Raw genomic sequence first — 25,614 nt, 5'->3', positions numbered from 1 at the left:
CTGTGTTTATCCTGAGGTTTACCGCAGTCCGCCGGATCCAGATCTGATGAAGGACCTGCGCCTGGACACACACACACACACACACACACACACACACACACACACACACACACACACACACACATACACACACACTCCAGATCTGATGAAGGACCTGCGCCTGGACACACACACACACACACACACACACACACTCCAGATCTGATGAAGGACCAGCGCCTGGACGCGACGACAACGCAGTCCTGAAATGTCAACTAGTCTCTCCTCTGTGAAGGCCTCCTTCCCTCTCTTTACCTCTCTACAGATAAAGCGTAGAGACTGAACTCGTAATACGCATGTGCACACCATCAGCGTTCTCACTGGTTCACGTTTTTGAAGTTTGCGCAGAAAGAACTTAAGAGTTTTCAGTTAGAGCAGTGTCGTGTTAGCGGCCGCTAAGTTAATAACTAATTATCGTTGCGACGGAAGTGAATCAATCAAACTAACTTTATCTGGACAATAACTTTATTCTAGAGCTGCTGTAAAGCCAAAACACTTTAATTTCCTATTATCTCTGTAAAGCTGCTTTGGAACAATCTACATTGTTAAAAGCGCTATATAAATGAAGATGACTTGACTTGAAATAACCCAGCAGTGAAATAACCCAGCAGTTAACTGTAGATGACACTTTAAACTGGAGCAAATTAGTGTATTTATAGGTAATTATATATTCAGCTAACAAATATGTTCCAAATACATTTTTCCAATGTTCCTATTATGACAACATTATTTCTGAATGTTCAAAACATCTAGTTTTGTAAATAGTTGTATGAGCATTATAAGGAAACGTTACATTCCATTACTCTTCAATCATTATGGGAATGTTACTTTTGAAGGTTCTCTGAAGGTTCTGAAACAAGTAGCAATACATTTTTTTTAAATAAAAACGTTAGACACACATCCAACTAAAACATTTCAGAAATTAAACGTTCCATGGATGATGTATAAATAATGTTCTATTAACGTTACTAATAGAAAGTATGTTCAATCATAACTTCATGAGAACGTTCCCTGTTCGTTAGGCTGTTCATACTTATGTGCTTCAAAATATCACAGAGAACAACACTGCAATATGGACTCTATAATTTAGTGAAACGATAGATGAACCTGAATGCTGATCTGATCAGCCCTGTCGCACTTCTGATTCTGATGATAAAAGCATCTGCTAAATAAATAATCTCTAATGTATTGCTGAGTTTGTCCAGGCGGAGTTTAAAGCTGTGCATTAGAAGCACTTCTCATGTTTACCGGCTCTTAACGATGAGTCACTGGTTCCTCATTAAAGCGTCCGCTGAATCATGAAACACTTCTCCGTGATTCTCCTGTTCTTCTGTTCAGGATATTCTGCCATAAACACACAGAGATGCTCATCTTTACTTGAGCTCTGGTTTTTGATTAGTATGAATAATTAAACTAACACTGGCAGTATTTATGACTCAAAGGTCATGTTTATGTGAACACAGAGATGAAACTGAGTTCCACATTTAGATGGTTGTAACACTTCCACTGTTATATGTGTGTGTGTGTGTGTGTGTGTGTGTGTGTGTGTCTCTTGCTCTCTGAGTTTTGCCAGTTTCACTGTATTGTGTACAATGATAATAATGCACCTACTATTAATGCTCACCTCTTACTTCCTCTGTTAGATAAGCTTCGTCAGAGAAACAAGTATCTTTTTATAATGCTATAAAAGATATTAAATACCATATTATCAGAGTATTCAAACAAAACAAAGAGCAACAGTTTCACGGCTGGATTTCCTAACAAACTGATCAATAACTGAATATTTTCAAATATATTCCAACTCAATTTTTAGATGTTGCAACACGTTGAAACAAAGACTGATCAGAATTATCAGTATGATTTTTTTTTCTTCAGTTCGTATGTGAACCTCAATTTTGCTTGTACTTTTAGAGATGTGATTTATTTTTTCAGAATATGGAAATAGACCTCATGTTGTTCTAAGGCAAGTACCATATTCATAAAACAAAACAAAATACTTTTTATGAGTGGAATATATATTTTGAGTTACTTTTACAGTATATTTAGTACAGAGATATCCAGTATATACAGTATATATAGGCCTATTTAAGTTTGAGATAGAGTTTTGAAGTGTCTGGAGTTCAGAGGTCTGTAATGATGCTCTGCTGCCCTCTTGTGTTTGGTTGCAAACTTTCAGCCTGGATGTTTTGATCTTGAAAAGTAAGAAGCTGAAACTGAGATTTCCTGCCTTTTTAACTCGAGGTAAATTGATCCGGTGACGTGCGTTTATGATCAGAACACTCTTACAGATGGAGATCGAGTTCATGCGTGCTGGAGAAATGTTTGATTTTGTTGTTTGTTATTTGTGGAGATCTCAGTTCTGCTGATTGCTTTAACTCAAGCTGTAAACATTTAAACGGAGCTTTAAAGGAAGCACAATTGTTTTGCACTAGTTTTTTATTTTTAAAATTATTATTTATTGCAGAACTTACACATAGCCTAACTACAAGCTCAGGGAAGTGAAGCAAGGTTGCATCTCAATGATACACAACAGAAAACATAAATATCCTGGATTTGCATACATCAAATTATGTAATTATACATAAAAAAAAAAAAAAAAAAACCCTAATAATAGGTTGTCATATCTTTGAATAAATCATCATAATGCATCAAAAAATTTGCACTTTTTTTGTTATTTATAAGTCTAAGGGAGGAAATCAAGTTAAATTCAGCAAGAGAAAGAGGGAAGCTTAAAGGAGACTTAAGCCATTTTTGTTTGTGGATGAAGATACGAAAATTAACAACATATTCAAGGGACCTCAGCTTTGGGTTTTAATAGTAAAAGATAACCTCTTTGAGAATGAAGGTGTGGGTCACGTTAAGGGCTAAAAACAAAAGAACTTAATTCAGCCCAAAATCTATTGGTCACATTACAATCACACAACAAATGGGCGACAGTTTCCTCAACAAAACCACAAATAGAGTCATCTCAAAGTCTCATCAATATCAGAATATTTAGAGATGGATGAGTTAACAGGATAGATTTTATGAAGGACTTTATAATAAATGTCCTTACATTTGTTGGATGCACAAAACGTACTAGTCAAAAGTCAGGCCTTCTCCAATTCATGTTTGTTACAAGGGATCCCAATAGAATTTACCCTTGGAGTAATCTCTCTCTTCATTTGAAGAGTTGTGTGAATATGTGAATATGTGAATATGTCTGTTGTTGCATTTCCGATCTAAAACGTCAATACCGCCCAAGAGTAAAGCCGGATAAACACTGCTACCTTTACTGAAGCTGAGGTGAGTTTAAGCCTGCTGGGATAACTTTTATTATATTCCTTTGGTGGAACTGTAAAGTTATGGAGATTCAAAAATTGCTTATAAGTTAGAATATGTCCAAAGTCATCAAAGACCGATAGAATGCAATTAAAGTTGTTAAACCATCTAGAAAAAAACACGGTTATATCCGTGTTATTCCAAAGGAGAACTTTGTGGTGGGAAAAGCTATGGACAAAACGCAGTTTCCACGAGAGAAGGCATTGCTGATGAAAGTTAGATAAGGAAATGGGCAACTTTAATAGGAAAGACAGGCCACGAGTTTGTTGAAGATATTATTAGGAAAGAGAAACACACGGCTTCTTTCAGCCGGTTTACTTTAAAGGTGTTTATATATCAGCAAAGTCTGAAAGTCAAGGCCACCTTCACCTCTGGAATTAGAGCGTACTTCTCCTTTTAATTTCTGAGGCCTGTTTTTCCAAATGAAATCCAAAAATATTTAGTTAATTTCCTTTATAGCGTTATCATTGATAAACAGAGCGAGAGAGCCCTTCCAGATGAAAGACCTCTACCGTATCATGAAGGATCTCTCTGAAGCCGGAAGACGTCTTTAGTTCTCATCATTTGCGTTCTATGGAATCAAAAGCTTTGTGAAAGTCAAAGTATGAGGCCATCTGGATGAATTAGATTAGAAAATTCCAGCACATCTAATACTAATACCTTATATTATTAGATATGTGACGGCGTTTCATGAATCCCGACTGAGATTCTGAAATGATGTGATCTAGACTTCATCTTTTAGCATAAACAGAGGCTAATATTTTATAATCTAATGTTAACAGAGTAATAGGTGCCAATTGTCAATTAATAAAGGGTCCTTGCTTGACTTAGGACTTAGATATAAGGGATATAAGGTCATTTCTCCCCGACTGATGCCTTCCTTATACATATGAAAGAAAGGCAGTTTAATAAACTCCCGGAAGTGGAGATAGAATCTCCTGAAAGCCCGTCAATACCCGGGGATTTACCTTTATTCACTGAGTGCAGAGCTTGCTTAATTTCATCTATTGACAAATCAGTGTCACAAATTTGACTATACTCACGATCAATAATTGTATAATTATATCAATACATTATTCACAGATAAAGAGGTATAAAGATTGCTATAAAATGTGGTAACAAATGCAGATATTTCCGTTGGGTCTTTGGAGGTAACTGCATGGATGTTGAGTGTTAAGAGTTTCCTCTGACCGTTTCTTTTTTCCAGGGCAAAGAAATAGCTGGAATTCTTTCCCTCCTCAAGCCAGTTTTCCCGAGACCTTATATGTGCACCTTTGGCCAACTCTAAGTAAGCTCCAGAATTCCAGAATAATTTTCTTCTTCTTCTGTGAGCTAATCTTTAGCTCGTAATACATGAAGTCTATTAATCAGTTTTATGTTTAATATATTTAAGTTCCTTACTTATTTTAACTGCAATATATCCAGCTTTATATTTAAAGAACTCCCAATTTTTTTATAATCTCTGGTTAATCCGGCAAATAATTCTTTGGTAAGATTGATGATACTATCAAGGTATTGTAACAAGGCATTATTAAGTTTCCCTCATTCTCGGGTTATCATTGATGTCACTCACTTTTATTGCACTTAATGTATGATCTGATAAGGGGGCAGTGACGGGAGAAGCGTCTTTTACATAGTTGAGGATAGAAGATGAAATTAGAAGAAAGTCAATCCTAGATCTGAGACAAACTTCTGTTGGACCAGGTCAGCTCTGTGTTAGAAGGATGTTTTGCACTAGTGTAGAGTTTGCTTAGTCTGGTGACGCCATCATCACGGACACACCGATCTGCAGGAGTATATGAATATGATTATTTATTTACCTGTGTATTCTACCGCTGTTGGGACGTCATGCACTAGTTCTTGTCAAGGCATCTTCTTTTGTGTAATGGCGATTTACAGTCTCAGTGCACATCGCCACACATCGCCACACATCGCCACACTGGGCGTTTCATTGACACCGAACGTGTTTATGTTTTGAATAAGAAGCTAAATCAATAAGAAAGTAATGCTTCAGTCGTTTTCTGCAGGAGACAGGCTAATCATCACTGTTGGTGGAGAGTTCTTGCAAGAGAAATGACTTTTATTATCTTGTGTTGATGATGCCAGATTGTAATAAACGCCTGCTTTCCACTGTAGTTTGCTCATGTTCGGTCACGCAAGGATTGTTTGTTTTGTCAGAGCCTATCCAAGAATGACATGGGAGCACATACATACACATTCAGATATTCCTTTACAAGTGCATTTGTTCATAACTTTAAGAGGACCTGTTCAGAAAGTTCCCGGTTTGCTCTTCACCTCTCCAGATCTTGATGGATTGAGGTGTAGAGATTGGTCCATCAGTGGATTACTGCGGGATCGTAAAGGCCTTCACTGTCACTCCTGTTCTTCTGCTTCAACCCTTCGCCGTGAGTGACCCACATAATGTCCCAGTTTAAATCAGCTCCGTCTCGGCTACAGAACGGCTTCATCCTATGGAAAATCACCAGCCTTTGGAAATGCTGATTCATGGGTTTCCCAACATTGTAATCTTGCGTTTAAGAACCTCCTCCGTCCGGGTTTGAAGAAGTCTGTGTTGCATTAAGCACTTTAGAAGTGACTGTGTTTTGAACTATAAAAATCTTTTTGTAAAATCATTAATAACTTAACGCACAATGCCTTTAATTTATCCATTTCATTTTGACTTTTTTTTGTGGTTGTTTTTTAACTGTTTTGGGAGTGCAAAGCAAATCATGTTGGGTTGTAATTTTATTTACAGTAAATTGAATCATACATCCTTAAAACTGAAGAATGAACAGAAAGAAGTAAATCCAGCTTTTGCCCTGAAGGAGGGATTAGATCAGACATGTCATATTTAAAGCTGTTATTTCAAGCCTGTGCTTCAGTCTGATCATACGTCTATCTTTTGCATGTTTTGACAAGCATTAGAATGTATATTGAGAAATATAATTGCAGCATCAGCTCGATTATGTTATGGGTAATGACATGCCAAAGATATTTGAAGCCAAATTTCAGAGCTAATCCAGTGTCACTGTGTGTGTGTGTGTGTGTGTGACTTCAGGCCTGAAATGATTTTCTGTGCTCCTGCTTTATGAGAAATATATCGGTATATCTTTGTCTGGCAGTAACCGCATGTCACGAGTTGGTCATTCTCACAAATGCTTTCCCTTTAAGTCTTAAACGTGGCTCTTATTGTTATTGAAATGACCTACACACACTCACCTCAGATGATCCGCAGCGCAGCGTCACCAGGGGCCGAACTCAATCGGAGCAACTCTGGATTTCATTTATTTTAATAGGATCTCACCTACTTCTCACACATCTCAGACTCTCAGAGAACTTCACTGGCATGAGCCTTTTCCACTGAACACTGGAGGAAAGCATTAGTCAGATGCTCTGTTCAAGTGATTTGAGTGACATAAAGGATTTATTAGGACTCACTCTGGAATCGGAGGCTGATGAAGAGCATCTTCTCCTCTTCAGTGCTTTCTGTGGCTTAAAACACACAGACTGAAAGGAGCGTTGAAGATTTTCAGGTAAACTGAACAACTCTTTTTCATCGTTGCATTTAATGTGGTTCATTGTTAATGTTAATGATAAAAAATACAACCTGAATTGTGATCAATAGTTAAATCATTCTTGGCTGACACTAGGCTATAATCGATTGCCTACCGTGGACAGCTGTAACAGTATTTGTGCCAGAGATGTGTTTGGCAGACCAGGACCTGTTTATGGTTGACACGGTTTACTAGAGGTTTTCTTGCCTCTTCTAAAGAGCACATGGGTGTGTATCAAGTTCAGGAGGAGATTATTATTATCAGTGCATTTCATTATAACATCTGATCCTCCTCATCTTCTTCTTTCAGCCTGCATGTTTATATGTATAGTATAGACTATAGGTGTATGCATTGCTTCCCTCAGAAGGCGAATCTGAGAGCATCTCAATCCAAGATCAAGCTTTCAGTCACGGACAGCACATCACATGTGTTCAGCTCTTGAACTCTATGACTGTATGATCGACTCATGAGCATCTGTGTTGTGATGGCATGAGTGTGTGTGTGTGTGTGTGTGTGTGTGTGTGTGTGTGTGTGTGTGTGTGTGTGTGTGTGTACTGAGATGAATGGACTACATGAGAAAGAGTGCAGAAGTGCTGCACAGCTCCAATTAGAAACTCTTTATTTGGAAGCGGTCCACTGTGTCGTGTCCTATATTCTGCAACCTTTAGCAGAAACTGCATGGAAGAGACCAGTGTTGCCAGATCTGCGTAACAAAAACAAATCAAAACTAGCCCAGTGACCAATTACAGTTTTTTTCAACTGCTTACTCACATTTTCAAAACTTTGCTTCTTTTTTTTCAAAACTTTACACACAAATGCAAGACTTGCACACAGAATGTAAAATGCCTCACATCTCTTGCAAAATGAAGCACTGCATTCAGAATATCACAAACTCATCTCAAAAGCAAACATTTGTCTTAAGTTGCAAACACTTGCCATAATATTATATTTTTGGATATATAATTTATGCACACAGTTATTAAAAACCTAAAGCTCTTCTTTCATGAGCTCCTATTTCTGTACAAGATTGAAAGTATCTGGCAGAGAGATGCTGACAAATTCACGGTAAACACGAAAGCAAGATTGAAACCAAACTATTTTTTTTATTTTTTTACTGTAAGCATTTGTGGTTGTGAATATGGTATTACACAGTCCGAAAAACCTATAACTTGACTTTTGACCTATTTATAGGCCTATTCTAAAGCCATGATTGGTGTTCAAGTAAAGCAATGAGTGTTTGCACATGTGAGGAGTTAGTGTGAGGCTCTGATGAATTACTGTGGCATTTTTGATATGCTGTGTTTGAAAAAGGAAATCAATTGTGGAATACACCTGTTGGGTGCTTTCATCGATTACCCCTTAAGGTAACCGTAGCTTTCAGCCAGAAGCAGATATCATCAGGTGGTACCCAACCTTCCTTGAGTGTTCCGACCCTTCCGACCACAACACTCTCCAGTTGGTGGGTCGGCAATGGTGGCCAAATCACTGCCCATCTGATCCTGGCTTCCAGCTGTCTTCCTCTCTCTTACTCCATATCCAGCATGAAGCTCGTTCAGCCTCCTCTCCCATCCTATGAGTAGCGTGCTTTTTGCTCTTCTCGTCCATGCCTAAAGCTGACAACAGCCACCATGCTGACTTGGCAGGAATGACTCTGCACCACGTCCACAAGGAACAGCCATGCCTGCCATCCCTTGTCTTTGCACTCCTGGATTAAAGGCTGATATTTCAAGTCCTTCCTCTCATGTGCCTCCTCACAGCCCTCCTCACAGGCACGGTCAGCTTGATTAGGATGATTTTACTGACCACAGGACGATGTCTGGGCGAAGAGCTGTGTGGACCACTTCCGGAAATCGCAGTCTCCTTCCGACATCGATTCTCATTTCCCAAGAGCTTGTGGCTTACAGCAGATTGGATTTGCTGATGCCCTGGCTGCGAAGGGTTTGGCTCCCTCCTTGATGAAGGTGATACTTTTCCTCTCGTCTGTACAGGTCGTCCCTCAACCCCCATGTGTGCAAGTGAGACGGTGAAGGAAGGGTGTAGGGTGACCACCTGCTAATAAGCCCAAGGGGGGACAAGGGGTATGTTTCTGAGGGACAATGTGGGACACTGCCTGGCGCGGCGGTGCCCCCACCCCACGGGCAGACTCACTGATAGTGGTTTAGGCCTACCCATTTCTAGCACATACCACCTTACATGGTATATTAATAATGCCCTATTCCCCTAAACGTGTAATTGCTGATGTATGCTCATGAATAGGCCAACCAATGTGTATTTTTTTCTAAATAAAGATTCATAATATTTTGAACATTCAATGAATTGACAGATGCACTTACACTTACGATTTACTATTTAATTTTATTTATTTTTCATTACAATTTATTCACTTTAAATAAATTATAATATAAAATTATAGGATTAACAGGAATTGTAGTTGCTCAACACCACAGGACCAGTAAAAAAAAAAAATATTAAAAAAAATATACGATTGACATCGTAGCCTATTCCCCTCCATGTCCGATTGAGAAGGACGTTTTGCAAAGGTCACAAAAAGCCCTCTCGGTATCCCCCCTCAACACCTTTCAGCCACAAATATTCATTTTCCCAGTCTTTCTTGTACCCACACCTTCTCTTTTTAATTGATGATGGCGGTGCCTCTCAGACTCAGTCTCTTTCTCCATTTTTCGAATTGGAAAGCGCGCATCTAAAAGTTCCTTCCCATTGTGTCTGGTATGCACGTGCGTGCGCTGTCATGACAACAACGAAAAAGTTGACGACAACCTAGTTAGCAGTTCAACTGAGGGGTGGGGTGTGGCAACAGTAGCGTGCTGAACTGTCAAGTAATGTTCGTTTGGCTGCCTGGGGATCGAGGATATAGAGCGACCAACTTTTTTTTTTTAGCAAGCATAGATTATGCGTGACACGGTCTCAATTTGCGGGACGCATGAATTGGGCTTCAAACGCTGTGCGCGCACGCGCTACGCGGGACGGGTGGTCACCCTAGAAGGGTGTCGTACACGGACTCCAGTCTCCAGTCTCCACAACTCTGCCCTTGTGATCTTACGCTTGGGCAGATCCCATTTTGTCCACGCTCCCTGGGATGCTTGTTCCACTGCTCTGTTTCTCTTGAGCTCGGATTTCTGACTGGCCCATGCCTCGCTTAATCTTTGTGCTTGCATTCCCGAACTGTTGGAAGTGTGTCGACCCCAGGCCTTGGCGTCCTATGCAGGGATTGCCAATGATGTCACGCAACTTCAGTGAGATTTCTGCTTGTTCAGTGGCTGAGCTGACTGCCCATTTACGGCCTGATCTTGTTATGATGCCTGCTTGCTTTACCCGGACATCTTTGGAATCTCTCAGACTTAGCGCGACTCTGCATTTTGCCACCTTGAACTCCTCAACGAAAGATGACAGAGGGAGCTGCAGCTGTCCTGAACGGATGTAGAGGCCCACCGAAGAGAAGCTTGCGGGGATCCCCAACCATCTCCGAAGGGGCTTATTGGTTTTCCTCTCGATGCCTTCTTCAACTGTTATGGGGAACTCATAGACTGTGAGGAGCCAAATAAGCCTGAGCAGAAGGCTGTGCTAGTACAGCCAGGTTTTAAATTTTCCGGGGAGTCCGGACCTGTCGATCTTCTTCAACCATTCTTCGGATTGCTTCACAGAGTCTGCAACATTGCCACCATCTTTCAGTGATGCATTGAACCACTTTCCCAAGCACTTTATGGGGCTGTCCTCGATGGATGGAATGACCTCGCCTTGAACTTGGAGTCCAAACTTACTCGTGACTCTGCCCTTCCTGATCACCAGCCTTCTGGACTTCCTGGCCTTGAATGACAACCTTGCCCAAGTGGCTGCGTTGTCCAGGGTTCCAGTAATCATCTTGCTTGGAAATGCGTCACTGTTGTTATTTTTAGGTCGTCCATGAAACCCTGCAGAATCAGCTGACTCCTGACTCCAGGACGGGGCCGCGGGTTATGCCTTCTGCTGCTGTTATTAGAAGGTTCATGCCCATGATAAAGAGGATTGGGGAGATGGGGCATCCCGTTGGGATTCCCTTCTGGAGATCCTGCCAATTGGTTGTCCACTGGGAAGATGTAAATCTCAGTTTGATCCCTCCTAGATAGCTGGTGATCACTTCTTGAAGAGCAACTGGGATGTGGTAATGGTCAAGTCCGAGCTGGATGAGATTGTGTGGGACAGCTCCATAGGCATTCGCTAGATCTAACCAGACCACTGTTAGATCGCCTTTCTTCTGTTTGGCCTCTCGGATCAACTGGCTGATCATTGATGTGTGTTCCAGACAGCCTGAAAAGCCTGGGATATCGCCTTTCTGGATGGAAGTATTGATGTAATTATTTTGCATCATATAACTGGTCAACCTTCTTGCAAGCACAGAAAAGAAAACTTCCACACTCAGGATAAGTGGACAAGGTACTTCCTGTTAGATTGTGTGTGTTACATAGAGAATTGTGTGTTTGCAAAAAATTTTTATGAAATTGAAAACTCGAGTCGAAGAGTCGAAGGCCGAGAATTAGTGTATGGTTTTGCAGATTTGGTGTGTGGCTCTGGTGTTTGAGTGTCAGGTTTCTGAAATTGTGTTACAAGTAATGATTTTGTTTTGTAAGCAGTTGAAAAAACTGTAAACAAGCCCAAATAGCCAAACTCAAAATATGCCACTCCCACCCCTAAAATACAGTCACTGTTATGCATTACGCACAATTTCAATTTCATAAAAATGCTTCTGTAGATGGTAGATTTTTTTATTAACTTGCAACAAGCACTGAGAATTAGCGATATCTCAAATACTGTTGCTGTGTGTGTGTATGTGTGTGTGTGTGTGTGTGTTTGTCAGCTGAATATGCCGAGGAGCCCGACGTCCAGCGAGGAAGAGATGGCCCAGAGTTTCTCAGACTCTTCTCAGGACTCCAGCTCACACAGTTCCAGAGAAGAGGCCGTCTATGAGGCCGTACGAGCAGAACGACCCGACAGTCTCACGACACACACCCAGAACAACTCGCTCACCATGACGGTGTTCATCCCAGACCTGCAGCAAACGGTGAGTGAGTGTGTGTGTGTTTGTTAATCTTCACGGCTCTCATTGGGGTTTATATGTGATGAAAATGTCTTTGAGTGAATGAGTAAAACATGAGGGTTGAGTGATCAAACAATTTGAATGTCATATGGATAAAACATTTCTTAAAGGGGTCATGACATTTGACTTTTATTTTTTATTTTTACTTTAACACGTTTCTTGAGGTTCACTTATGATGTTAATAAAAAAAATTGTACACACACACACACACACACACACACACACACACACACACACACACACACACACACACACACACACACTCACACATTTACTTAGCTATCTAAATGGGGACATTCCATAGATGCAATGATTTTTATACTGTACAAAGTGTATATTCTCTCTCCTTACACTAACCCGACCCTAAACCTACCCATAACACACACACACTAACTCTACCCCTAAACCTACCCATTACACAAAACTTTATGCATTTTTACATTTAAAAAAAAAAAACTTTAATTACTTTATTTTTATACCAGATTTACAAATGAGGACGTCCCTAAAGGAGGATTTTGGAGATTTTGTCAGGTTTTGGTCTCTTCTGGGTACCAATTTGTCCCCAAAATATAGTTTAGTTGGTACACACACACACACAAAACCAAATATATAGGTGGAAAAACTATTATTTTCAACCCTCATTCTGACCCTCTATCAGAACTGATCCATTTTTAAGGCGCGGCTCCTTTAAGGCTTGTCAGTAAACGCCCACTGTTATGATTGGCTAAGTCTGTACAGAGACTCAAACCAGCTGTTTAAACTGGACGATCAAAGCGAGCGTTCTTTCACTCTTCCATTTGTCCTGTTGTCGACAGACTGAACATACAGCTGTAAGTGTATCAGCGTCAGTCATTATAATGGCTTCTGTTTGGTTTTGACGCGACGCTTACGTCAAGTGTAGGTCAATGTCAGCCGTTAAGATACTGAACGCCAGTGGGTGGGGCCTATGGTGCGATGATGTATAACTATTCGTTGATGCCTTGCTCTGGAGGCGGGCATTTGCAAATCAATTTGCTTGTGACATCATAGGTTGCCCCGCCCTCGTCATCAGAGAAGAGAAGAGATGTCGCTGTTATTCTGATTCAAGATTATTAACACAATAATGATGTGCACCAATAAATAATTTATAATAAACACTGCAATATTCCACAAAGAAAGCATAATTACTTTTGATTTCATGGTGTTTTTAACGACTTCCTTCGACAGGAAAGCATGAGGTTTAACCCCGGTGACACTGTGTGGGCTGCTAAACAGCGGATCCTGTGCACTTTGAGTCAGAATCTGAAGGATGTTCTGAATTACGGCCTCTTCCATCCGGCCAGCGACGGCGGAGACGGGGAATTCCTGGATGAGGAGAGTCTGATCGGGGAACATCCACTGCCGGCCTGCGAGGGCGTCCCGTCACTGGAGGTACAGGCCGATTCAGCAGCCGGCAGGGTGTCAGAGAAGTGGGGACACTTTATGATGTTTTATAAACAAAGTTTGGAAGGAACACGCTCAAATTATCGATTCAATCATCACGCCATTCCAATCATCACGTCATTCCAATCATCACGTCATTCCAATCATCACGTCATTCCAATCATCACGTCATTCCAACCAGCTGTCAACAATCAGTAATCAACATGTCTACCCAATCAGCAAAATGAGAGGAGGCCTATATATATATACAGTCGACTCGCCAATGTTCCTCTACAGTTTTCAGCATCCCTCCACCACCCTGTCTTCACTCGCCTGGTTACTTTCCTAACCAGAAGTACGGAGGAGTACTCTGGGCTCGGGCCGAAATACAGAGCTCTTAGCCTCGCCAAATACGCATTCTAATTTACTCTGATCTGATTTGTAAGTGTGAACCCGTGAAATAATAGGGCTGCACGATTAATCGCCATTTACATGAAATCACACTTAAACCATTTTGGTTTATCGTGATTATGAAATTGCAAAGGCTGTGATTATATGTTATGCGCAGCTTGTCATTGATGATCGGCTCAGTAAACGCTGCTCACTCTGAAAGCACTGTGAGTTTGAGTCACTTATAACGTGAATTTGAAAAAGCAACACACGTCAAACATATTTCCAAACATGAGAAGGATTAAAGAAACTCTTGTCCAACAAAAGACGACATTTAATAACATGCTTTTACTCCAAACTCACTTCATAAGGACAGTTGAGCTCCTTCTGTGAGATGATGTTCTTCTGACACAGAATAAGGCAGTCGTGTGTTTATTAGTCATGTTTAATCAAAGCGTTTTAATCTTCTGTTTATTCAGCTACTGATAGTGTGATGCTCGATCGGGATTTCCTGGGATGATGTGTGTTATCGTACTTCTGCGAGGCATATTTGGCGTGTGTGTGTGAGACGCCCTCTGGTGTTCAGAGGGATATGCGGCGTGTGTGTGTGTGAGACACCCTCTGATGTTCAGAGGGATATGTGGAGTGTGTGTGTGTGAGACACCCTCTGATGTTCAGAGGGATATGTGGTGTGTGTGTGTGTGTGTGTGATACGCCCTCTGGTGTTCAGAGGGATATGTGGTGTGTGTGTGTGTGTGTGTGTGTGTGTGAGAAACCCTCTGGTGTTCAGAGGGATATGTGGTGTGTGTGTGAGTGTGTGTGTGAGACGCCCTCTGGTGTTCAGAGGGATATGTGGTGTGTGTGTGTGTGTGTGTGATACGCCCTCTGGTGTTCAGAGGGATATGTGGTGTGTGTGTTTGTGTGTGTGTGAGAAACCCTCTGGTGTTCAGAGGGATATGTGGTGTGTGTGTGTGTGTGTGTGTGTGTGTGTGAGAAACCCTCTGGTGTTCAGAGGGATATGTGGTGTGTGTGTGAGTGTGTGAGAGAGACGCCCTCTGGTGTTCAAAGGAATATGTGGTGTGTGTGTGAGTGTGTGTGTGTGTGTGATACGCCCTCTGGTGTTCAGAGGGATATGTGGTGTGTGTGTGAGTGTGTGTGTGAGACGCCCTCTGGTGTTCAGAGGAATATGTGTGTGTGTGTGTGTGTGTGTGTGTGTGTGTGTGTGTGTGTGTGTGTGTGTGTGTGTGTGTGTGTGTGTGTGTGTGTGAGAGAGAGACGCCCTCTGGTGTTCAGAGGGATATGTGGTGTGTGTGTGAGTGTGTGAGAGAGACGCCCTCTGGTGTTCAGAGGAATATGTGGTGTGTGTGTGTGTGAGTGTGTGTGTGTGTGTGATACGCCCTCTGGTGTTCAGAGGGATATGTGGTGTGTGTGTGTGTGTGTGTGAGAAACCCTCTGGTGTTCAGAGGGATATGTGGTGTGTGTGTGTGTGTGTGTGTGTGTGTGTGTGTGTGTGTGTGTGTGTGTGTGTGTGTGTGTGTGTGTGTGTGTGTGTGTGTGTGTGAGACACCATCTGGTGTTCAGAGGGATATGTGGTGTGTGTGAGTGTCTGGTGTTCAGAGGGATATGTGGTGTGTGTGAGTGTCTGGTGTTCAGAGGGATATGTGGTGTGTGTGAGTGTCTGGTGTTCAGAGGGATATGTGGTGAGTGTGAGTGTCTGGTGTTCAGAGGGATATGTGGTGAGTGTGTGAGTGTGTGTGTGAGACGCCCTCTGGTGTTCAGAGGGATATGTGGTGTGTGTGTGTGTGTGAGACACCCTCTGGTGTTCAGAGGGATATGTGGTGTGTGTGTGTGTGAGACGCCCTCTGGTGTTCAGAGGGATATGTGGTGTGTGTGTGTGTGTGTGTGTGTGTGTGTGTGTGTGTGTGTGTGTGTGTGTGTGTGTGTGTGTGTGTGTGTGTGTGTGTGTGTGTGTGTGTGAGACACCCTCTGGTGTTCAGAGGGATATGTGGTGTGTGTGTGTGTGTGTGTGTGTGTGAGTGTCAGGTGTTCAGAGGGATATGTGGTGAGTGTGAGTGTCAGGTGTTCAGAGGGATATGTGGTGAGTGTGAGTGTCAGGTGTTCAGAGGGATATGTGGTGAGTGTGAGTGTCTGGTGTTCAGAGGGATATGTGGTGTGTGTGTGAGTGTCTGATGTTCAGAGGGATATGTGGAGTGTGTGTGTGTCTGGTGTTCAGAGGGATATGTGGTGAGTGTGAGTGTCTGGTGTTCAGGTGGAGCAGCATTTACTACTGATCAGCCGCTGCACTGACAAGCTGAGCAGAAAATAGTCACAGCCTTTGCCAAATCGCGTGCGGTTTCATTGTGATTATTCGTGCAGCCCTACTTTATAATACTACCTGAATGAAAACTTTCTTCAACATGAACTAATGATAAGTGAAGGACTGAAATAATCATGAAGCAATGAAGAGTTAACTTTAACTACGACTGGAGTCATATGGATTCATGCATGAATCACTACATGTTTGATACTTTATGCATAAATTAACATTTAGCATCATCATCATAAAATGCATTAGCAGAACTTCCAACAGCACGATCACTTCAGACTACAGCACATACATCTTAATGGAATCATAAGAGCATGAATGTCTTTATTCTGAGGGTTTATAAATATATGTTATCATGCAATTGTTGCAATGAAACCCTGAGAAGCTTCTTTGTTCCTGCAGTTTCGCTACAAAACAAGACTGTACAATCAGTCCAGTGTGGATGAGAAGCAGATTGCCAGACTTCACACGAAGGTGAGTGCAAAGACGCATAAGATCCAGCGGATCTGGAGAGTTTTCTCCAACCTGACAGACACATGCGATTCATCGTACATCAGACTGATTAAAGCCATGATAAACTCTTACTTTAAGTAATGTATCTGATATGAGCTGTTGATGCATCTCTGCAAGCATTTATGTTTCTAATGGCTTTATTTTTTGTCTTATTGTCTCTCTCCAGGCCAGCTTGAGGAAATTCATGGATTACATCCAGCATCATGAGCTAGAGAAGTTCTCCAGAATGCTAGACAGAGGACTGGACCCAAACTACCAGGACACAGAGACCGGAGGTACTGGAGGAGCAGAAACACACGAGTCTGAGTCTGAGATCACCGTACCTGACCATCCGACTCATTCCTTGCACCTGACCATTCTACTCATTCCCTGTACCTGACCATCCGACTCATTCCCCGTACCTGACCATCCGACTCATTCCCCGTACCTGACCATATGACTCATTCCCCGTACCTGACCATCCGACTCATTCCCCGTACCTGACCATATGACTCATTCCCCGTACCTGACCATCCGACTCATTCCCCGTACCCGACCATCCGACTCATTCCCCGTACCCGACCATTCTACTCATTCCCTGTACCTGACCATCCGACTCATTCCCCGTACCTGACCATCCGACTCATTCCCCGTACCTGACCATCCGACTCATTCCCCGTACCTGACCATATGACTCATTCCCCGTACCTGACCATCCGACTCATTCCCCGTACCTGACCATATGACTCATTCCCCGTACCTGACCATCCGACTCATTCCCCGTACCCGACCATCCGACTCATTCCCCGTACCCGACCATTCTACTCATTCCCTGTACCTGACCATCCGACTCATTCCCCGTACCTGACCATCCGACTCATTCCCCGTACCTGACCATCCGACTCATTCCCCGTACCTGACCATCCGACTCATTCCCCGTACCTGACCATCCGACTCATTCCCCGTACCTGACCATCCGACTCATTCCCCGTACCTGACCATCCGACTCATTCACCGTACCTGACCACCTGACCATCCGACTCATTCCCCGTACCTGACCATCCGACTCATTCCCCGTACCTGACCACCTGACCATCCGACTCATTCCCCGTACCTGACCATCCGACTCATTCCCCGTACCTGACCATCCGACTCATTCACCGTACCTGACCACCTGACCATTCGACTCATTCCCCGTACCTGACCATCCGACTCATTCCCCGTACCTGACCATACGACTCATTTCAGTTAAAAATGGCATACAGCATTTGTTCAAAATATTTTCAGGGAAGAAAGACTCAAGCAGATGTCTGTATGTCTGTCTGTCTGTTTGTGTGTGTATGTATGTGTGTGTGTGTGTATGTGTATGTGTGTGTGTGCGTGTGTGTGTCGTAGAGACTCCACTCACCTGTGCGGCGCAGCTGGAGAATAAGCTGGAGTTTATTAAAGCTCTGAGGAACGGAGGAGCTCATCTGGACTTCAGGGATAAAGACGGCATGACGGCTCTTCATAAAGCTGCTTGCGCTAAAAACCAGCCAGCGATCAAGGTATACAACATGCATTATAATCATTCATCTCATTAACACACTAATTTTGCATTATTTATAAGGTTCTAACAACTTCTATTTTATCTATTTTTGCTGGCATTTAAGCATATGATCAGTAAAAGCAAGTACTTGCCCTTTAGAAAACCAGCTAAATATTATACATTTTATATTTTTTTATTATATTTTATATTTCTATTTTATCTGACATTTATTTATTATATGGTTTGCAGTATTTTTTGTTTTATAACATACTATATTATAGCTGTATATCACTGTCATATGGACGTTACTGTGACACAATCATCTCTGACTGATAACAGAACACTAACTGTGACATTTCTGTGAATCTGCTTTAAAAAACATGTATTATGAAAAACAATATGTTATTGTTCATAACCCTGGTTCCCTGAAACATTGAGTGGAGAGATCCACCTATGGGAAAGGCATCTATACCTGACCTCTGCAGAAGCAGCCAATTACACCAAGTCTGGCGAGACAGACAGAAGAGCGTGTCCAATGCCAGCTAAAGGACCCGCCCCTTACCAAGTGTATAAAACACCTGCACGGGCTATCTTTCCTCAGTGAGCATATTAGCTTCTCGTGCTGCAAGTGAGGCAAGCTTGGTGGATCTCTTCACTCGATGTTTCAGAGAACCGGGGTTACGAACAGTAACCTATTGTTCTCTTTCATCATCTCGTGTTTGAGATCCACCAATGGGAGACAGAGGACGGTTACCTGGAAAGGCGGTGCATGACACGTCACAAAGTAACAAACCACACACGGTGAAGGTGCCACACTAGCAACAAAGAATAACATGTGGTAACATGCATTCATGAATAAACCTGACACACTCATAATGATGAATTATATGGTGCCAGGTGCAGGTTCAAAACATGCGCAAGAGATGAAAATCTGGTCGCTTTTTCGAAACGAGTTTGTCCTGTTTAAGTAAATCCGCAAGGCACGTACAGGACACAGAGAGTTCAACCTCTGATCCTCTGTGGAGGAGAAAGGAGGTGGGGGGAAAGCGGAAAGCTCAATCACATCACACGTGAACGCCAGGAAGCATTTTGGCATAAAGGCCGGGTTGGGCCTGAGAAAAACCTTATCTCCACTGAGAGAGAATTGAATGCATGAGGAATGAACAGAGAGTGTATGCAAATCACTGACACGTTTGGCTGACGCCAAGGCCAGGAGCAGAGCTGTATTGAAAAACAGAAGCTTAAGGGAAATATTTCCCAGGGGCTCAAACGGCTGTTGAGACGATGCCTCCAGCACCAAAGAGATGTCCCACTCAGAAACTGCTCTTCTCGTGACTGGAAGAGAGTGGCGCGCGCCCTTCATAAATCTACGAATAAGGGGGTGTTGCCCCACTGTAGCGCCATCAAACCCCACATGACTTGCAGCGATAGCTGCTAAATAGACCTTAATGGTAGAAAAGGATCTTCCACCATCCATAAGGTCCTGGAAAAAGCTTAAAATATCAGCGATTGAGCACTGATATGATGGTAACCGTCACCCTTCACACCACTCTTTGAACACACACCACTTACAATCGTATAGGGGCCGTGTAGAAGAGGCTCTGGCACTCTGAATGGTGGCAATAACATGTGGGGGGAGCCCCAATGAGAGGGCCCATGCACGTTCCTCAGCATTCCTTCAGTTCACGAGCGTGTCACTGTGACAGAGCGGCGGAAATCGCGTAAAGGGCTGAGATGATGAGATAAAACCCACTTCATGAATGCCCTCATTCTCAGAAGGCCCAAAGGCAGGACATGTATTGCTGAAGCCATAAGACTGTTGTGAGACAAATAGTGAGAAGCAATTCATTAAGGAGAGAATGTGCTCTTGTGAGAGATGCGCGCACATTGTAATTGAATTCAGCTCCAGCCCCAGAAAAATAACTTTCTGGGCGGGAGTGAAATTGCTTTTGCTCAGATTCACTCTGAAGCCGAGCGCTGTGATGTGAACGAGCACACGGGCAGTGTTTTGCATGACTATCTCTCTCAAACTGGCTATAATCAGCCAATCGACTATGTATGTCAGGATTTTGAGCCCCGCTATTCTCAGCGGAGCTAATCCCATCTACACACACAGATAAAATGTTCTTGGGCTTGATGAGAACCTAAACGGAAGCACTGTGAACTCGTAACATATGCCTTGGTAGGCGAAACTAAGAAACTTCCTGTGTGGAGGATAAATGCTTATGTGGAAAAAAGCATCTTTCAGATCGATCAATGTGAACCAATCGTTCTGTTTTACAGTAGGAGAGCTAACATTAACATGGGTGGAGGGTTAACATTTTGAAATTGTATTTCCTCAAATGTTTTTTTTTGGGGGGGGGGGGGGGGTCTAACTTGTGTCCAATGGGCGCACGCGGGGAGGACAGGCTTGAGCTGTTTCCTAGGACCTAGGACCGTCATACACATCCCTCTCTTAATCGCCGGCATTCTGGAGAGCCGGCCATTCAATGCTGAGACGAGTGGCCGCTGGCTCACACACCTCGAGAAGGACCGCATGCAGCAGTGCAGCCGAGCCGCTAACTGGGGGAACTTGGGCAGACGGGATGGTTTCCTCGTTGTCCGAGCCCTCAAGTATAGCGGGGTCCTCGTCCGATCCTGAGCCGGGCGGCTCATAGTCCAGCGAGGAAATCCCAGGAAGGATTCCCTCAAATAAGCCCTCGTCAGACTGGTCAGCCCAACTGAGAGCAGACATGCTCAGGGAGGTCCCCAGAACTGCAACGCTTTCTCCCACTCCAACATCCGAGTCGTACTGGTCGTCCATGCTTTGGGTAAAGGCAACCTTAAGCCTACGACGAAGGAGCTTCCTAGGCAGAGCGAGGCAATGGCTGCAGTTTTCTGGTAGAGAAAGCGCTTCTTCCGTGTGCTTTAACCCCATGCATACTACGCAGAAGGGATGGGTATCCCTTGCGGAAATGAGTGAACCGCAGGCGGCAGGGCATGCACGCGACTGCGAGTCGGACAGGTTAGCAGGAGCGGAGAGCTTAACTTGATCCATAGGAGAGGTGAAAGTGCAGACACAGGCGGGCAGCCCAAGAAAAATCCAGGTAGCGAGCGTGGGTGGCTTGCAAACCAAGAATAAATCGCAACTAAAAGCAAAGCAACGTTCTGACAATCACGCCTGGCGGAGGCTGATCGAAATAGATATTTCCTCCTTTTGACTATAGTGAAGTCAGCGAAACAGTTGAGCTGCGCATCAACTGAGGAAAGATAACGCGTGCAGGTGTTTTATACACGGGTCCTTTAGCTGGCATTGGACATGCGCTTCTGTCTGTCATGCCAGACTTTGTGCAACTGGATGCTTCTGCAGAGGTCAGGTGCGAATGCCCTTCCCATAAGTGGATCTCGAACATGAGATGACGAAAGAGAACACAATACAAAGAAACTTGATCTGAATTATGAAATAATAATGAGTCACCAAAAGGTACTTTGTTCGGGGAACTGAAACTGCAGATGGGAAAGCAGAATGATGAATGGTGTATGTTCCCTGTTCCAGACTCTGCTGGAGCTCGGCGCCTCTCCGGACTACAGAGACAGTCGTGGTCTGACGGCACTGTATCACACGGTCCTGGCGGACGGAGACACACACTGCTGTGAGCTGCTGCTGAACCAGCACGCCTCCGTCTGCTGCCAGGATGAGAACGGATGGCATGAGATCCACCAGGTAAACTTCAGTGATGTGTTCAGCGATGTGTTCACACACATCCACAGCTTTATTACAGAGAGAAGGACCAGGATACATCGTCACACTAGTCTCAATCATACCTCATTACTATACTTCAACGTTTACTCAGTTTTATCACAACAAAGTTATTATTGACACACATTATATGCCTATATACACTATATTGCCAAAAGTATTGGGACACCCCTCCAAATCATTGAATTCAGGTGTTCCAATCACTGCCATGGCCACAGGTGTATAAATCAAGTGCTAGGCATGCAGACGCTTCTACACACATCTGTGAAAGAATGGGTCACTCTCAGGAGCTCAGTGAATTCAAGTGTCCATTCATGAAATTTCGGAGGAACGGTCCTTGCCTGACTGCATTGTGCCAAGTGTTTGGTGGAGGGGGGATTATGGTGTGGGGTTATTTTTCAGGGGTTGAGCTTGGCCCCTTAGTTCCAGTGAAAGGAACTCTTCCTGTTCCTGTTCCAGCATGACTGCGCTCCAGTGCACAAAGCAGGTCCATAAAAACATGGATGAGCAAGTTTTGTTTTCTGTGCAAGAACTTGACTGGCCTACACACAATGGCCCTCATTTATCATTCTTGCGTAGAAACGGGCGTATATGTTAGCGTAAGATTATGCTTACACTCCTCTCACCGCCTGATTTATGAAGCTGTGCGTACCTTTGAAATCCAGGTGTACGCAATACCTGCCCTTGATAAATGCCGCGGCTGAAAACGAGCGTCATTAGAATAACACGCCCCTATATATTCAAGTCTCCGCCCCCCCCCCCACGCCCTCATTTTACGCCATGGACACTCGGAAGACGGCAAAGAAGAGAAACTTCTTTGAGAAAGAGGAAGAGAAACCAGGGAAGTGGAAAGAAACAAAATTGATTTCTAAATTGTTATTATTAATGACGCTTATTGTTATTTAGAAGAAGAATGTCGTTATTATTTGTATTATTATTATTATTATTATTATTTAAAAGAAGAAGAATGTCATTTTTATTATTTTGTCAGTCTGAATTATTTTTTGGTCATTGAAAAGCCTTTCATTACTAAACCCAGTCCGTGCACACCTGCCGGGCCTAACCCTGGCCTAACCATCGTTTTAAAGAATAGTACAACGGCGAGCGTGTCGAGTATAAACGCCGCGGTCGTTTACTGCGGTGGTGTGCGCGCAGTCTGCGGAGACTCGCGCTGCAGAGCCAGGCGAAAGTATTTAACAGGGCTTGAAACGTCAGGTAAAGCGCACAGGCTCGCAACTGAAGGAATACATATGCATCAAATGCTTTGGTAAAGTCACACAAAATTAAACATTGAAGTCCATGTTGCACAAAAATAAACACTGAAGTTTATAATTACTATGTTGTTGTTGTTTTTTTACAGTGGGTAATAATATAGGCTATCATATCTTTTAGTTTGTCAGTGCGTTTTGTGGTGTTAGGAATTGTTTTTCTGCGCATTTCCGCACTAACTCAAAACGTGCGTACACCACCTCCTGAGCTGGCGTAGGATTTGAGCGTGCCGTACGCCAACGTCCATATTGATAAATCTCAAAGTCACCGTGGTTTTGGGTGTACGCTAGGTGTACGCTGGAAATTTGGTGTATGCACTTTTGATAAATGAGGGCCAATGTCCTGACCTCAACCCAATAGAACAGCTTTGGGATGAATTAGAGCGGAGACTGAGAGCTTCTCGTCCAACATCAGTGCCTGACCTCACTAATGCGCTTCTAGAAGAATGGATAAAAATTCCCATAAACACACTCCTAAACCTTGTGGAAAGCCTTCCCAGAAGAGTTGAAGCTGTTATAGCTTCAAAGGGTGGAGCAACTCCATATTAAACCTTACGGATTAAGAATGGGATGTCATTAAAGTTCATGTGTATGTAAAGGCAGACGTCCCAAAACGTTTGGCAATATAGTGTATATTATTGAACAATATTTTGTAGTGCAAAGATTATAGTAGTGTGTAACATGAACAAGTGCACAACAAACAAAATAGGCAAAGAGCATAAACACATTAAAACCAGAACAAATATTCGCAAACAACGAGTGACAAACCAATGACAGAACGATCAATAAAGCAGCTACTGAACATATTAGAGAACATAAGCTGGACAGTAAGTCATTTATTCAAGAAACCCTCTGGGCGCCCATCTCAATAAGTCAAGAATATGTATAATTAGCCACATATAAAACAATAACAGTCTATAGGATGTCACCATGATGATAGCAAAGTGTGTGTGTGTGTGTGTGTGTGTGTGTGTGTGTGTGTGTGTGTGTGTGTGTGTGTGTGTGTGTGTGTGTGTGTGTGTGTGTGTGTGTGTGTGTGTGTGTGTGTGTGTGTGTGTGTGTGTGTGTGTGTGTGTGTTTTCTAACAGGCTTGTCGACACGGTCATGTCCAACACCTCGAGCATCTGTTGTTGTACGGAGCAGATATGAGCGCACAGAACGCTTCGGGAAACACGGCGCTGCACATCTGTGCTCTCTACAACCAGGTGTGTGTTCACAGCTGTAAACTTACAGCATTACATTATATACTGTTTAGTAAACAGGTAAACTACTGAACTTTGGTCTGTGTTTAAGTGGGCTTTGAGTCAGGAAGAATGATGCACACACGCAAATTCAGTTTATTACCTTGGAAGTGTAATTACCTTACAGAGTAATATTGTAATATTGTTTCAATATTCCTAGAATTTCCTAGAATTTTTTTTTAAAGGTTTCATAAATGTTGACTGTTTTGAGCAGTCATGAGTTATAAGTTTCAAATGAATTTAAATCCATTGAAGTCAAGGGAGATTTTAGTAAGTCTCATATTATATGTTCATATAAATTTAATCTAATGATATATTCAAATACAATTTCTCATTTCAAAAAATATATTTTCTTGCATCACACTTGTTATTGCTGTAGTTCTTGAAAATATAGCATGGTAAAAACATGGTAAAAACATGGTAAAAACATGGTCGGAATAAAATCTTTAAAACTTGTATGCATTCCCTCATTAATGAGAAGTTGCTGATTAGATAATATGGTTTTATTTGTAAAATGCTAAGTTATGACTGTTTTATAAGCTCAAGATCAAAAGGTGTATACAGTGTTTTAATGAATTAGGAGGGTTAAGCATATATTGGAATCAGCAGTGGAAATAATTTCAGAAAATTCTGATATTAGAATAAAACTAAATGTTGAGGTAGCAATTTGGTTTTATATGAATTCCAATGTCTATGGTAACATCCTAAACTGTATAATGATGGTAAAAATGTTTTACTTTACAAGTTTTGAACATAAAACGTTTTTCAAAAAGATAAACCTCACATTTCATCATTTAAACCATTGTTTTTTTTAAAAAGGGGTGAGTCAGAATTATAAATGATTATATTTTGTGTTCAATAATATCAATTATTTTTATTAAATTATATATATTGTTCCTGCATTGATCTGAACAAAAGCAGCAGATGGGCTTAAAGTGCAGATTCACTTTCTGACAGTAGGTGGCGCTAATGGAAAAGCAAACAGCCTTGTACTCAAAGGGTTTTAGGGATTACACAGAGGTAGGATGAAAATAAAATGGCTTCAAAACCTTTCTGAACATAATAGAGCAATATGTATAAATCATGTATAATGTGACAGCAGAACACAAAGAAATTAATGGAATAAAATACTGATTATTTCATGCATCATTTTGAAAACAAAGTGGAATATACAGGTGTGCTTGAGGAAATCCTGTTCTGAAGTCTGAGTCTTGTGCAACTGG

The 25,614-nt window shown here is 42.4% G+C and overlaps 1 protein-coding gene across 1 annotated transcript in view; it reads left to right on the top strand.

Moving 5' to 3' along the window:
• Positions 1-13,218: 13,218 nt before the first annotated feature.
• The window catches only part of shank2a (SH3 and multiple ankyrin repeat domains 2a), a gene marked incomplete at its 5' end in the record, with an annotated part of 55,319 nt that continues 42,923 nt past the window's right edge, over positions 13,219-25,614 (top strand). The window contains 6 exons of the mRNA XM_084409534.1: positions 13,219-13,416; positions 16,526-16,597; positions 16,803-16,911; positions 18,011-18,162; positions 21,679-21,846; positions 24,239-24,355. Of these exons, the coding sequence (XP_084265660.1) occupies positions 13,219-13,416; positions 16,526-16,597; positions 16,803-16,911; positions 18,011-18,162; positions 21,679-21,846; positions 24,239-24,355 (816 nt within the window). The remainder of the gene's footprint in view (positions 13,417-16,525; positions 16,598-16,802; positions 16,912-18,010; positions 18,163-21,678; positions 21,847-24,238; positions 24,356-25,614) is intronic.

Source organism: Rutilus rutilus (genome assembly GCF_951802725.1).
Source record: "Rutilus rutilus genome assembly, chromosome: 5".
NCBI lineage: Eukaryota > Metazoa > Chordata > Actinopteri > Cypriniformes > Leuciscidae > Rutilus > Rutilus rutilus.
The sequence above is the reverse complement of the archived record's forward strand: the minus strand, read 5'-3'. Positions and strand labels throughout refer to the sequence as shown.